Source organism: Haliaeetus leucocephalus, unplaced genomic scaffold (genome assembly GCF_000737465.1).
Source record: "Haliaeetus leucocephalus isolate CR32 unplaced genomic scaffold, Haliaeetus_leucocephalus-4.0 Scaffold577, whole genome shotgun sequence".
Lineage (NCBI taxonomy): Eukaryota > Metazoa > Chordata > Aves > Accipitriformes > Accipitridae > Haliaeetus > Haliaeetus leucocephalus.
In genome coordinates, this window is record NW_010973013.1 from 310,523 (window position 1) to 325,501 (window position 14,979).

General features: G+C 41.7%; 1 protein-coding gene across 8 annotated transcripts; it reads left to right on the plus strand.

Moving 5' to 3' along the window:
- Positions 1 to 100: 100 nt before the first annotated feature.
- Positions 101 to 13,923, plus strand: BROX (BRO1 domain and CAAX motif containing). Of its 8 annotated transcripts, none has more exons than XM_010577680.1 (13): positions 101 to 217; positions 2,051 to 2,181; positions 2,975 to 3,081; positions 4,603 to 4,699; positions 6,024 to 6,119; positions 6,749 to 6,821; positions 7,183 to 7,288; positions 7,840 to 7,929; positions 8,720 to 8,805; positions 10,119 to 10,200; positions 11,252 to 11,402; positions 12,845 to 13,004; positions 13,501 to 13,923. In XM_010577680.1, the coding sequence occupies exons 2-13, from the start codon at positions 2,081 to 2,083 to the stop codon at positions 13,585 to 13,587; spliced, it is 1,236 nt and encodes a 411-aa protein (XP_010575982.1). In that variant the 5' UTR covers positions 101 to 217; positions 2,051 to 2,080; the 3' UTR covers positions 13,588 to 13,923. The 8 variants fall into 8 exon arrangements, 6 of the variants coding, with proteins under 6 accessions (XP_010575982.1, XP_010575984.1, XP_010575980.1 ...); XM_010577678.1 differs by lacking the exon at positions 101 to 217 and adding an exon at positions 756 to 1,325; XM_010577679.1 differs by lacking the exon at positions 101 to 217 and adding an exon at positions 756 to 978 and having other exon boundaries at positions 1,094 to 2,181.
- Positions 13,924 to 14,979: the final 1,056 nt, after the last annotated feature.

Here is a 14,979-nt window from a genome sequence, read left to right on the forward strand (position 1 = left end):
GCGGCTCGGGGAGGAGGGGGGGAATGGGTGGAGAAACGGCGACTTCCGCCTCGGTATGTGTCATGGCGGCGGTCACGTGGCTCCTGAGGGAGCCCGCCCTCCCAGCTGGGTCCCGGCGGCGGCGGTGTCCGGGCGCGGACCGCTTCTCCCCTCCCCTCTTCTCCGCTCCAGCTCCCGGCCGTGCCGCCGCGGGAGGACACCCCCCCCCCGGCGCTAGGTAAGCAGCGGTGCCCCTGTGCAGCGCCGCAGGCGGGTCACCTGTCCGGGAGGGTCGGTGTCGGTGCCGCCGCTGGGCCGCGGGTCGCCGTCCCCTCCCGCTCCCGCCTCTGTTTGTGGCGTCGAGGGGTCCCTACCGGGGGAGGGCTGCGGGGCCTGGCTGTGCCTCCGTCGGCTGTCCCGGGGGGAGACCCCAGCTGCGGGGCGGGGGCTGGCGGCGCCCCGCGAGGAGGGGGGGGGGGGGGGGGGGGGGGGGGGAAGATATAACCGGTGGGAGCGATGCGGTCGGCCCGCCTTACCGCGCGGGACGATGTCATCGGCTCTCCGCTGGCGCTGCCTGCGGCGGCGGGTGTGTGACGTAGCGCCGGGAGCCGGAGCAGGGCCGGGCGGAAGTGGCGGCGGGCCGTTCCCGGCAGGGTCCCGGCGCCTGTGAGGGCCGCCTGCGCCTGACTCGCTGGTGGCGGCGGGGCTCGGGGAGCCGGGCGGCACCGCAGCTACCGCTGTGAAAGGGGCCGCGGGGCGGGCGTCCGTCCGTCCGTCGGTGCGTGCCGCTGAGCGCGCGGCGGGCTTTGGCCAGGCGGCGGCGCGGGCCTGAGGCGGTCGGCAGCGGGCGGGCTCCCGCCGAGCAAACCGCCCTGTGCTCTGTCGGGTGCGGGGGGTAAAGGCGGTTTGGACGCGGAAGATCCCTTGTGAAGTGGCGGCCAAACCGTCCCCTGGCTTGGGAGAGGCCGAGCCGTGCGACAGCACCTGAGCGCCGCGCAGGTGTGTGAAGATGTCGTGATAGGTGCTGGCGGTGAGCAAGTCACCTCCTCCGTCGGGAAGACCCGGACGGTGGCAGGGGGTCGCTGCTTGTCAGATCTTCCTTGGTTTTTTTCAGCGAAGCTGCGAAGTGTTTTATAACGATGGATTTGGAGATCGAAAAAGGATGATGGAGGTCTTGGGGGGGCTGGGGGGGTGTCTGCAGTCCGACGTCCTGCTTGGAGCAGGGTCAGCTCTGAGGTCAGACCGGGGGGCTTAGGGCTTTATCCCCTGAGGTCTTGAAAGCCTTTAAGGATGGAGACCACACAAGCTCTTCGGGCAACTGGTTCCTCAGTTCCACTGTCCTCGCGGTGAAGAAGTTTTTCCTTTTTCTCCAGTACAGACCTCCCTTGTTTCAGCGTGTGCCCATTATGTTTCATTCTCCTGCCGTGCACACTGTTGAAAGCTCATTGGGATGCTCGTGTTATATATGTTTGCTGAAGTTGAGGTGAAAGAAAAAAGATGGTCTGTTTTAGCTGTACTGTACCAAACTTCTATGTCTGTTACATGTGTGTAAATACATCCATGTTTTCAGCAAGGGTTACTAGGTAATTGCAGTTACATCTATATCAACGGTGCCACAATAGAAGCTACTAGTAGGTTGACTAGGCACAATATAATGACCTCAGTGAATTGAGATATACCTGTAAATTACACAGGAAATATTCAGCCTTATGCAGGAGGTAACCACTGTGGGGTTTTTTTGAGTAAGACCGTATGCAGTAGTATAGAGCAAAGTAGGTTATAGCTTTTTGCCCAACTTAAAATAATTGCCTCAGAAAGCATATGTATTTCAAGAGAGTAAAATTGTCAAACTAAGCACATGGATGAGGAAGACAAGGCAATGGAAGCTTAGTGTTTCAAATGGAAAAAAAGAACTCTACTTTCTTCTGTGTAATTATATACAACTTTGTAAAGTAATTTCTTTCCTAATTGTTCACATTTGGAATACATTTTTGTGAGCTGAGGAGCATGACATATATAGCATCTCAATTGTACCTGTTCTTGCAGCTATTCATTTCTTTGCACACCTTAGATTTGGCGTAAACAACACTACAGAAAGAAAATGACCCACTGGTTTCATCGCAACCCTTTGAAGGCTACAGCTCCCGTTTCATTTAATTTTTATGGGGTAGCTACCACTCCAGCTGCAACAAAGGTTTGCAAGTAAGTGTACTGGTGATTAACTTCACTCTGTCTCTCACGGTTTGCAGGACATCCTTAAAGTAATGGTTACTCTTCAATTTTTGTGCTGAACATGACTAGAAAAGTGTAGGCTGGGAGACAATAAGACAGTGATAACACTGAACATTTAGTTACAAAGAATGAATTATCCAGTTTTCAAGTCTCTGAGTGTATAGCAAGGCCTTTTATAATAATGCAGAGGCAAAAGACTAAACATTTCATTGTCTTTCTGATGACTGTGCATTCTTCTGCAAAAGATTACTGAAAGTAATTTCCATAAGTGAATAAGGCATGGATGTTCTATTGTAGATAGGAATATAATGAAAAGAGATCTCAGCTCGTTTTGCAGATCTATTCTTCTCTCTTCATATGCTCATGCCATTCAAATGTTGAAGAATGCTCCTGCTTATTACTTCCCTTCCCTCCCCCTGCACCCAGCCTCTTGGTAGAGAAAGGCATAGTTATTTTAGTTTGTGTTAGAACAAGAGATTGATAATGAGTACTGATTATCCATTCTTGTCTGTCCAAAATGGATTGTACTTTAAACTAAAGAGTCAATCATATGTATCCAGAGGAGAGAGGAAGAATTTTCTGTATTTATTGGCATCTTCCTCATAAAGTACTTTTCCTTGCCTTCAGATTGCTAAGTTGAACGCTTAGCTCCACTTTCTTAGCCAAAAGAGTGGTGGTATACATGTGTGGGTATTTTCTTAATAGTATAGTTTTGGGGAGAACTTCTTAGGTTTATTTTTTCTTTTTTTTCCCCTCCATACAGTGATTTGAGGTTATCTCGAACACGACTGTTGGAGCTGTTTACAGACTCAAGTTGTAATCCAGAAATGATGAAGAATGCAACTGACTTGTACTTCTCACTCTTGCAAGGTAGGAACGTGTATTAACAATACTGCTAATACATCAAGAGGCATGTAATTTGAGTTTTAATGACACTTCTCAGAATGCGTATTGTGCTAATCTTATGTAAAGAAGCTTTGCACTTTTCAGGAAAGAGTATCTTCGTGGGTTCTATGCTTGCTACCAGTCATGGGTACTCGCCAGGCCCTTTCTGCAAGTTTCAGTGTCCTTTGTGACCCTGCTAGTACTAAGTGTTGGCAGACCTGTCCTCTTGCTTTTAACCTCATTCTGCTTCCTGCTGGAGGAGAGAATGTTTCTTTGTCTCTTAGATTGTGGTGAATTGCTCCTTAAGTATAAATTGAGTCTATTAATTAGTTGATAGGAGCCGCTCTTCGGTGTAAACTTCTGGTTTGTCTGATGCTAGATAATAGACTTGTTGCAAGCTTACACTTCTGCTGCTGCTTGTCTTTATATAGGTGCTCGTTAGCATAGTATCTGCATTTTCAGTAGCTGGTCACCTATGATGATGCATTCCCTTGCAGCCTTCTTCCTGCCAATATTTTGATAACTCCCTCTTACCAGTCAAGTCCTCAGACAAGTTTCTTAGGACTGAGTTTTCAGGAATCGGCTGAGTGTGATCTTTCAGTCTGTGTGAAGTGAAGCAGCTCAAGTTGGTTTAGTTCCCTCAGTCCCTGGGAGGGTGTAAGCTAATGTGCCATTCTAGATAAAGGTAAAATAACAGTCCATGTTGCTACAGACAAGATTTGGAGAGTTTCTTCAGGAAAGCATCATGCTTGGTCACTAAAAACTTCAGCATGTGAAAGGAACAAGTATTTTCTGTCTTTGTAAACACATGACAGCACCTAGAGCTGTAGCCTCAATAGTTGCTGTTGCAAGTCTTGAGTTCTTGAAGTCTGTAAGACCTGATCAGACCAAGACCCGTCTTACTACTCCCTGAAAAATTCCTTGGGCCTGCATATACTAGGATGTGAACATCCCATAGCATGAGCTTCATCCCATGGACTGCTGCTTTCTGGGCTGCTGGACTTAAAGAACCCATTTCCTGTAGCCCGGGAGACAAAAGAGATCATGACTAGGTGAGTCCATGCTTATAAGCCTTTTCCCTCTCCCTGTTGACCAGGCAGCTTTTCCTGGTATTTCTTGATCACCACTATGGTGGCAGGGCAGTCACTCAATCACCTTGAGCAGCCTCAGCCATCCCGTACCTGGGTCACTCCAACTCCCAACTAGTCACCGTCTGGGACATGCAGACATCTGCAAGGTTTTCCTTGAGCAATCAAGACTCACAGGGTTGACTTGGTAACCTGCTGGGCACGGACTTTCTTGTAGTAGCCACTATGTTTTTTTGCGCATCTTGTTCTCAAGATATTGAGAAATAAAAGCCTCAGGAAGTAACACAGGTTTTTGAGTGTTACAGCAAGAAACATTCCTTTATTCTATATCTGTATTCTCATTGATCCCCATTCCTTCATTACTTGTTTCTGTTTCTTACTTTGAGATTGCCTTTCGGTACATTTTTATATTCTATAGGTTTTATCCTCTCACTGGATGACTCTTCCCAAGAATGCAAGTTGAGATATATTCAGAATTTCAAGTGGACAGACACATTACAAGGACAAGTTCCAAGGTACGTATGCCTTTATGATTACAGAGTATGCAGCTGTTTTCTTCTGGTCTGTTACGTATATGTACGTGTGCCAGCCGGGTGTGAAGCAAAACTTAGAAGTGTAGCAAAATGTTGAAGACAAAGTAGTTTCCAAAAACTTGTTGCTTTGCGTTTTTGATAATTGCAGTACTGTATTAAGTGTTCTGAAGCATGTGTTGCCTTTATGTGAAGGCAAGTGATAATGGTAGAAGGATCCATTGTGTCTTAGTTATCTACAGACTGTATCTACAGTTGGCTAGAGCAGTACAAAGAAGAACTTTGAGAGTATTGGTGAATTGAATATGATAACATAGATTACTACAGTTTAAAACTTTTAAATTTGGCCCTATTGCCTGACCAGTATCTTCTCCATTTTTTTGAAATACAAATGTTGCTGAAGATCTGATTTTGTTCTTGTCCTCTGAAGCTCAAAGTACATGTACTCCTGGTACAAACAAACAGAGCTTCCATTTTAAGTAGGAATATAGATCTGTAACCTTCTGGATTATTCAGTTGTCTCTTGCTATTGTAGGTAATTGTGTTGTATAACCACGCTTACAAATTTGTCAAGCTTTGTCTAGAAGTGACTTGATTTCCTTGAAGCTTTTATTCCCCTTGGAAGACAATCTGTTGATTAGGACTCTTTTCCAATTTTTTCATGGTCATACACACTTGTACTTGTGCCAACATTATTCTTCCCACTCCCACACCTTTCTTTTTAAAGTTCCTAAGCTATACTGAGCTTGTGATTGCAAATTCACTCTTTTCAAAGACCGTGGGTTTAGCTTCTGAAATTTCCTGCTATTTGCACATGCCATTTGACGGCAGTTACATAAATACTTGCAATAACATTCATTTGAGGGACATGTAATAGACTCTGACTTATTAACTTAGCAGCTACAACTTTAAAGTAGGTATTCCAGAGCAAGGCTTTCCACAAAATGTGCAATTTAAAAAAAAAAAAAAAAAAGGAAAAATGTCAGCCACACCCAAAGCTAAACAAATCTCAAGTTACTGTTTTAAAATAAAAGTTCCCAAATGGGAAGGGTAGGCATCTGAATGTGGGAAATTATAATTCTGAGCTCTTAAAGGGAATAAGTAAAAATTGAAGTCCCTTTTAGGCAGTTCAGCAAGTAAGAGGTTCTGAATTGGAAATTGTTGACTTCTTAAATGAAAAATATTTTATGGAGAGAAATGTTGACTTATACTATGTGAACTATCAGCAGACAGAGCTTGTCAGAACAAAATGGAAAGCATTAAATTGTTTGGGGGTTTTTTGGGGGGGGGTTTGTCTGTCTGTCTTTAGTGCTCAGCAGGATGCAGTGTTTGAACTGGTTTCCATGGGATTTAATGTGGCTCTGTGGTACACAAAATACGCATCAAGACTCGCTGGAAAAGAAGAGTAAGTGTTTTTCTTTTCTTAGGAATCCATTGCAGCAATATTCCACCAAAAAAATAAGCAGGTTCTGAGTTTTGACTGCCGTAGTGTATGTCCAGCTAAGACTAGGAGTTCAAGGAGGCAGTTGGCCTTCATTCAAGTGCTGTAATGTCCAAGTGCACTTCAGTCCCTTCCTGCACCTGTGAACAAAGTGTACTAGTACCATGTGACTGTGGTATAGAGAAAGCGTCAATTGTGAATAAACCTTTCATCAGTCCTGCTCTAAATGAGCAGGTAAAAAACTGAGTTTCTCAAAATCACAGCTCTGCTGACTTTTAGCCCTGGAGATTTCTGAAGCTTTGACTTTTAATGCTGATGTTAACATTTCTTTTTTTCAAGTGAATTCTATTTGATTATTTAATGATTGGATGCTGTAAGAAATTTCTTTACCATGAGGGTAGCACAGCAGTGGGACAAGTTACTTAGAGAATTAGTGGACTCCCCATTCCTGAAGGATTCAAGATTCATCTAGACAAAGCCATAACTGACCCTATCTACTGTTGTCAATAGTCCTGCTCCAGAGCAGAAGGTGGGGCTAAATGACACCTAGTCCTTCCTAACTAAAATTTCATTGATTCATCCTCTATTCTTAGTATAACAGAAGATGAAGCAAAAGACGTTCACAGAAGTCTGAAGATAGCAGCTGGGATTTTTAAACACTTAAAGGTAGAAAAACTGTCTCTGCTGTCTGTTCTTTAAGTAGTCTCCAAGTACTTGACTTTTTGTCTTAGAAAAGCCTTTGCTTTTCTGACGATGCTACGGAATAAACAAATACTTCAGACTATCTGAATGATACAGGAAGAAGAAGAGTATTAGTATGTTGTGCTACCACCCAATTGCTGCTGCTCTTTCCCAATGGCAGTGGAAGAGTAATCTGTTTGTCTGCCCAGTAGCACATGCAAGAGTGCAGCAAGCCGTCTTGGGACCTTCACTCATTGTCCCATCCATTTAGGAATAAGGGACTTGCTTTGCATGGGCAGCAGTGGTATTAAGCCTAAACTAACTTTGAGACTTGCTTTGTACTTAGGAGAGTCACATTCCAAAATTGATTACACCTGTAGAAAAGGGAAGAGATTTAGAAGCTCGACTTATAGACTCTTACATCATACAGTGCCAAGCTGAAGCTCAAGAAGGTATCTTCAAATATAAGTTTGTTGGGGATGGGAAATGACAGTCTTTGTGGGTTACTTTGATGTCTTGTGAAGTCTGCTTAGCAGCAATGCCATTTTTTTTCTTCTCCTGAAGTACTGTGGGTTAGTGGGATGGGTTGATTTTAAAGAAACTTAAGTTACAATTACAGGAGGAAAATGCCAAAAAACAGTCTGATATTGCAAATGTAACCACTTTGGACGAACTTGCGTGTGACATTCCTCCTCTCTTCTTTTTTCCTTTCATGCAGTCACTTCACCACTATGCTTGCCTAACATAAATTCCCAGTTCCTTTACTTTAAAATATTTACAGTTTCTGTTTACAGCTAGTCTTCAGAATAACCTTCCTTCAGCTTTCCTCTTAATTTGGAATCATTCTATCCAAGAAACAATCTGTCTTTATTCTGCAGTTTGCTGGACTGCACAATACTTGTTTTCTGCTCTTGCAGGGGTTTTAAAATGCTAAATGCCTCTGCTGATTTGATGTGACATTTTCAATTAAACTTTAATACTGTGGTGTGGAATTTTTTTTCAGTGACAATTGCTCGGGCTATTGAGCTGAAACACAATCCAGGACTAATAGCTGCCCTTGCTTATGAAACAGCTAACTTTTACCAAAAAGCTGGTAAGTGTCTTGTTCTGTGTCCTTAGTGACCTGGTTTATGCATTCTTGCCAGCAGACGTACTTCACCTGCCTGTCAATTGTGATATTAACGTTGTTTCCCAGTGGATATGCTTTGTATTTTTAGCTTCTATTTAGCGCATTAAGGCTTCAGTTATCAGCGTAACAAATATATTTTGATAAGGCCTTTTGTTTTTGTGGGAATCTTTTTCTGTAGCTAATGGTAGGAAGTATTAGTGAGGGGAGACAGAAGATGGAGTAATGTCTTGAGAGTATCTAATAGCAGCAAACAAATGGCTTGAGGTAGATGGAGTGTTTCAACTGCCTTTGGGCAGTAGATTATGATGCAGATGGTAAAGCATGTAGCGGATGAGTAAGCTGATCAGTGGTCTTACTGAGGCAAGTGGGAAAAGTGCCAAAATATGGGAGTCAATGTAAGAGATGGAATATTGTAACATACGTAGGCTTTTATACATCACTACTTGAAATTAAACTAGGAACAAGCTTTGAAATGCTGCCTAAAGAAACTTTGGAGAAAAATACTTCCAAACTTAGTGGACAGCAGTTTCAGGGATTCTAGGGATAACTGCATGATAACTCAATAAACTGCATAATTTTTGTTTTTTTCTCATAGTTTCTCTGTGCCTTTGCAGGAGTAATTTATGTCACTTGTTTCTGGCTACTTTATAGTTAAAATCTATTGCTAAGTTTAAGAATTCTGGTCTTTTGAGTGTGTGTGGCATTTTTCTCTTTGGATAGGTCGTAAAGAATAACTTTACATATGTGTTCATAGATCAAACATTATCCACTTTGGATCCAACCTATGCAGGTAAATGGAGGAAGTACTTAAACTTGAAGACCTGTTTCTATATGGCCTATGTAAGTACTTCAGCTGACAGCAGTCACAGTTTTTAATGTTGTCTAAGGGCTGGATAGGGAATGGGGGCTAAGTATTGCCTTGACTTTCTTTCCATGCTGTGAAGAGAGACTGTGCAGTGTCAGTGGCATTTCAAGTGTTTTTGTTGAGCCACGTGAAATTACTGCAGTGTGGAATTTATTGTGATCACATATCGTTAAGTGAAGCAGTTCAGGTTGAGCATAATACTTGTTTTCCATTATCTGCATTACAATCTGATTCTAGGCATAATTCAGGCCTGATCATCTTTTTGAAGGCCCTGAATGAAACTGCATCAAGTAATGTTAGGTACCATTCCGAGTGCTGTCCCTTTTTGTGTGACTCTCTTAGCAAGTGCAGTGGTGCTCTTGGGATCATCAGCTGCTCAGTTTGCTGTTTATTTCTTGTAGCCTGCCACAGCCTGTAATCTGGCTCTTTCATACTGTAAAAAAGGCCCGAACTAAGCAGTTAACACAATTGTCTTTCTCTTATGTTAAACTTGTAGCTAAAAGCTGCATGCCTTATTAGCAAGTTTGAGAGGTGAGGTAGGGTCAGAGCTGTGGTACTTTTTTTTAATTTGTGTAATATGGGCAATGGTAGATTTAGTTAACACTTGCGATACCATGAGAACAGACATTAAAGGAAGGTATGGAAGGTAGGCATTAGTTCATGGGATTGTTCCTTTACCTGTGGTATTTGGTATTTAAACTCAACAACTTCTGATAATAGAAAAGAGGCAATTCAGTTCTCACTGGAATACAGTATTATCTTCAGGCATAAGTGTGAAGGAATGGGACCTTTTGGGGTGGAAAAGTTATTTGTACTGTGGCAAAATATCTCAAGCAGCAGAACACCTCATCTCTTCTGGATTCAGTGACATTTGTTGCAGATTTGGTTTTTGAGTGTTCAGGCAGTTTTAGTTTTTAGAGTATTTGCTTTGTAAACTTGACTGGGGTTCATCCTCTTTCTGTGGTGGGGCTTAATGCTGCACATTGATACAGAGAGGGAGAGGTTTGAACTAAACTATATACTAGTGCTTTTGGTAAAACAGCCTTCATGAAGCTCAGAGTTACTCTTGGCTAGACTTGAGACAGCTTGCTTCGTACGTACCTCATGCTGTTTATGTTGAACTGCATTATTCAGTGAATGCTGCTTTGACTTGCATTCCCAAATTGTCAGCTATCTGCAAGGAATGGAAGCTTCAAAGAGACACAATTCTCATGTAAGGAAGAGAAGTAGTGAATTGGTACAGGAAGTGCCCAATGATGTTGGTAATGATTTTGTCCTCTCCCATTAGGCATACTGTTACCATGGTCAAACTTTACTGGCAAGTGATAAATGTGGGGAAGCAATCAGGTCTCTGCAGGAATCAGAAAAATGTAAGTGTGATTGAGACTGGATTACAGGGTCTGATGATGACATGCCTGTTTTATTTTGCTGTATTGTCTTTACTTGGTCTCCCATAAACTTAAGATTTTATCTGTCACCTGATGAAAACCCAGCATACTTTTGAGTAGAGACAGTAGATTCTTTTTTTGTATTGCCAAAGACTGTCTTTCATAACAGTGCTGCAGAAAATTTCATCTTCAATTCTCAGCCTGTTAAAGACTGGCTTTGAACTGCCTGCAATACGGTGTAAAAATCAATTGTCTGGTCATCACGTTTTCTCGTCTGTATGTTAAGTAACCACAGCCTTTTCTGCTTTGGAGGTTGTTCTGTCTTACATTAAATAGTAAATCTAGACTATGTTTGTTTTTAAACAGGTTTCAGTAACTTTCTTTCTGTTCATTTGAAAGGTAGATTAAGGGAAGTTTGCAGTAGTTCAGGGTCTTCTGGCTATCCTTCTTTCTTCAAAGCTATTGCTACCCCAGTGGCCTGCACTGCATAACTTTACCACAATGTATAAAAAAATGCTCAAATCATCAAATTGGAAGCTTTTAATATTAATTTTAAAAATAAATGAATTTATTAAGAACAAACTAAGTTGGATTACTTGCAGTCGAACAAATACTGTGATTTTTACTGTGCCTGCTCTTCAGAGAAGAGTGCTTCTTTTCCCATTCCATATTAAGTGTTGTTTATTTTGGGACATCAACTGTGCATGGACACCTTCATACTCTCTCTTTTTCTCAACTATGTGGCACAGTTCTTGGGCTTATTGTTACGTTTTGCCTCACACACAAGAATGCTTTCCTGTGTCTTCCTACCCAAAAAGGTATCTTTTTTTTTTTTTTTTTCTCTCTTCCTAGTTTCTTTTTGGATGCAGTAAATCTTGGCTGGAAGTGCTGCCTTTGAGCTAGTTTATTTTTGTTTCTAAGAAGCAAGAAGCCTGAATGGATTCTGGTATCTCTTAATACTGAAGCACTGTAGATCAGAACCATGATGTAATAGTCACATAAGTGATTTTTATTGCGTTTCTTTCTTGCAAAGTTTTTGCCAAGGCCGAAGCATTGTGCAAAGAATATGGAGAAACCAAAGGGCCCGGGACTACTGCCAAACCTTCTGGACATCTCTTCTTTAGGAAATTAGGAAGTTTGATTAAGAACACACTAGAAAAATGCCAGAGAGAGAATGGATTCATGTAAGTAATTCGTGGTTGGTACAGTACTCTGTATGAACTGTTATTACCTCATTTGCCTTTATTTCAAGATGGGATGGTAAATTTTACTCTCCAGTTCTTAAATTCCTTTAGGGCATAGCATGTAACTTAAATTTGCAATTCTGTAATTTTCTCTTAGCACAGACCCATAGCGAATCTGCTATCACCCTGTCTGTGTTCTGTGCCAGTTCAGCAGGGTAGGTTGGACTGACATGCTGGAGAGGTTAAGCAGGTTTCTTCCTTCATTCCTCAGCCACTTTGTTTCTTTTCCTTCTGTGCCAGAGAAAGTCCTGCAGAGGTTGCTGTGTTATTCTAATGCTCTCTTCCTGGCTGCTGGGATCTAGTAGGCAGAAGAGGACACAGGGGAAATGGAGAAGACTGGTAGCTGATTCTGCATTGCTAGCAGGGAAGTCAAGACACAGTCATACCTTCAGTGAAGAATATGCTTAGGGTGCTAGGAGCTTTACCAGTCTAAGTATAATTAATATTGTGAATAGGGCTTTCTGTTAGTTAATGCCCCTTCCAAAAAGAGTTTGGCAGCAGTTTAAAATAGCAAGATTAGTTTGGCTTTAGAATTCTTTTGCTCATTTCTTTCTCACCTCCCCTCCTCTTACAATTTACTATTGCATAATAGGTTTGTTATTTCCCTTTTTTATGATATTTGAAGACCTGCATAATAGGGGAATTGACAAAACAAAAAGGATTGTCAAGAACATCAAGTTGAACTGCAAATAGGAGGAGAAATTCTCTACTCTGCTTTGGTTCCAAAAACTGTTGTCATAGCTTACAACAACAGCATACAGGAGATTTCAACAAATTCATGTCCCTCTAGAAACAAAATGTGAAATAGAAACCAGATAACCAGTGACTGTTTTGGGAGATGTGCCTCCTGCAGAGCTCTGCTGCGGCACAGGAAATAAGGTAGCGTGTGTCAGTATTTGTCAGTTTTCAGCTCTTGTTGGATTGCCAAGGGTAGTTTTATACCTTCATTCAGGCTTTGTGTTGTAGCAAGTCTTTGTGGGTGTTGCAGTGTTGTTGGTATTATGCACTGTGGCACATTAAGACTGATTTAGGAAAAGAACTGTCCTCTTCACCTTTCTTGGGAAGTATTTTAAATCCTAATTTGGATTTTGAAGGTCTTTTTGGACAAAAGGTGCTCTTCTCATTGAAGCGCTGGGAATAACGGTTATCAAGTAGGAAAAAACCCACATAGCTGTTAGGGAATGAACAATACCAAGAAGGAATTGCTTTTTTTCTTGTGAATCTTGCTGACAGAATGCATGTCGGATGGTGCCTTAATGAAATGGGAGAGAGCAGCACTGATTGCCACTGTAAAAAAACAGATTGTTTTTCTTTAGAATTGCAAACAAGACTTGCAGAGATAGTGCCATGTGTTTTAAATACATTGCTATATTCTGTTACAGCTATTTTCAAAAGGTGCCAGCAGAGGCTCCCCAGCTGGAACTGAAAGCAAACTATGGCTTAGTAGAGCCTGTTCCTTTTGAATTTCCTGCCTTGAACGCACACTGGACTCCTGAAACACTTGCAGCATTTGATCTCACCAAGAGGCCAAAGGATGACACTGTAAGCTGATCTTACATACTGTTCTTTCCCATTATCTTTATTCTATGTATAATACAGTTACTATTTTGCTCTTCTGGAATGTTCCTCAGCTCAATGCAAGATGTGGACACGAGGCTACCACCCGAGCTCACATTTCCACTCTGCCAAGAGGCAAGTCAGTTAACCTCTCTGCCACACTGTCAGCATCTGGAAATTAGGAGCAATTATTTTCTAAGTCCTGAATAGAAGGAAATTCTTTAATGTGTATAAGATGCTGAAATGTTACAGGATTGAATGCGATAGAAAGATTGTTTTTTTAGAAAAGGATTCATTTAAGGATGCTGAAATAGAGAATATTTGGTTTTTTCCCCCTTGCTTGAGGCTTGCTCAGAGACTTCAGCCTTGAAAAGAGAGGGGACTATTAGATTAGAGTATGTAAAGCCAGCTGTGCATAAACACTGTGCAGACACAGTGGTTTGTACTTGTGGTATTTAGGGTTTTTTCTTCTTGTTTGCAGGCTAAACCAAAACCAGATGAAGAAGTAAAACCTCTGAAGGAACCAGATATAAAGCCTCAAAAAGACACTGGATGCCAGATTTCTTAAGTGCCATAAGTGCTTTGAATTCACTTTGAAACTGTATTAATTGGACTCTGGGGCTTTAGTTCTGATCTCCCTTTTTCTGATTCTTCTTTTTTAATTTAGAAGACTAATTTAATTTACTTTTGTTAGTATGTGTTTATCTCGAGAATGTGATGGATTTCTAAGAGTTTATTTATATCTGACTTATTTTTGGTTTTAGTGGGATATTATAGAATGAGTGGGCTTAAGTGTTCCTATTGTGCCTCTAGAGAGTTTCTTTTTGTGGGTTTAGTTTCTACCCACAAATAGCAAAGGAAGTATCATGACTGTAACACTTGAGGATTTTTCCATTAAATTATACGCTATCAGGTTATATCATTCAGGCCTAACACCCTGTCGTGTTCGATTCACTTAATCGTAGTGAGCGAAGAAAATCTCAGTTTGGTGTGTAACACTCCTATGGTATTTCACAGAACTTGGAAAACCTTAAGTTCACCATAACTAGAGCACAATTTATATTCTTCTGAAACAATTAGCTTCTGTTCTTTCCTCTATAGATTAGGGCTCTTGTATGAAAATTTGTATAGTAAGGTACTTTAGCTTGCCTGTCCTTAAATTAAAATCCTTTAATATCAAAGTGTACATGAAAGTGATGCAGCAAGTAATATGAAAGTGCTTAAAAGTAATGCATCACAGTGTCATTCATTCAAAGTTTTTGAACCTTGAAAGATTTCGTGAGTTTGAAAGCTGCAGGCAGTTAAAACCTCCTGGCAGTAGAATTCATGAAGTTGTCAGGCATAAGGTAATGGAATTGTAACTAGGATGCTGTGTTTCCATCTGGGTAGCGTCTATAAGAAACTGTTAGGAGAACAGGGAGGAAAGATGAGCTGAAGAGCTGATGGCAGAACTGGGAAACCAAGCTCTAGGTTTCCTTTATGCCATATGTAAACAGTGCTATTTCTCAGCTTTTGCAGTATTGTACTGAAATCAGCTCCTTATGAAGAGAACTTGCCAAAAGCCAAGCCCAGTCAAGACTGAGAAAGTATTTTGTAGAACGTACTTCTTCCATTTCTGCCTACTGTGGAAAATGTGATAACATTGCTGAGCATTGCTGAGCACTGCAAAACACCCATGTCAACAAAACCATAGCTTTCTGATTTGCAGCAAATGCAAAAGAATATGATGCATGTGTTGAAGTGAGGGCCTTGCAATCTCTGGGTACCAGTTGCTGCACTTCACTTTACCTGAGAAAAAAAATGAACAGCCTGAAAACATTCCCGTTTCAACAAAACATGATGGCATATGCGCTTATCATGATGTATACTGTAAACACATTCCTCACTTTGTACTGTTTGAATTGGTTCATCTTCTGCTGTGGTGTAATTCAGTGCTTCTGTTTGAAATCTTTCATGGGAC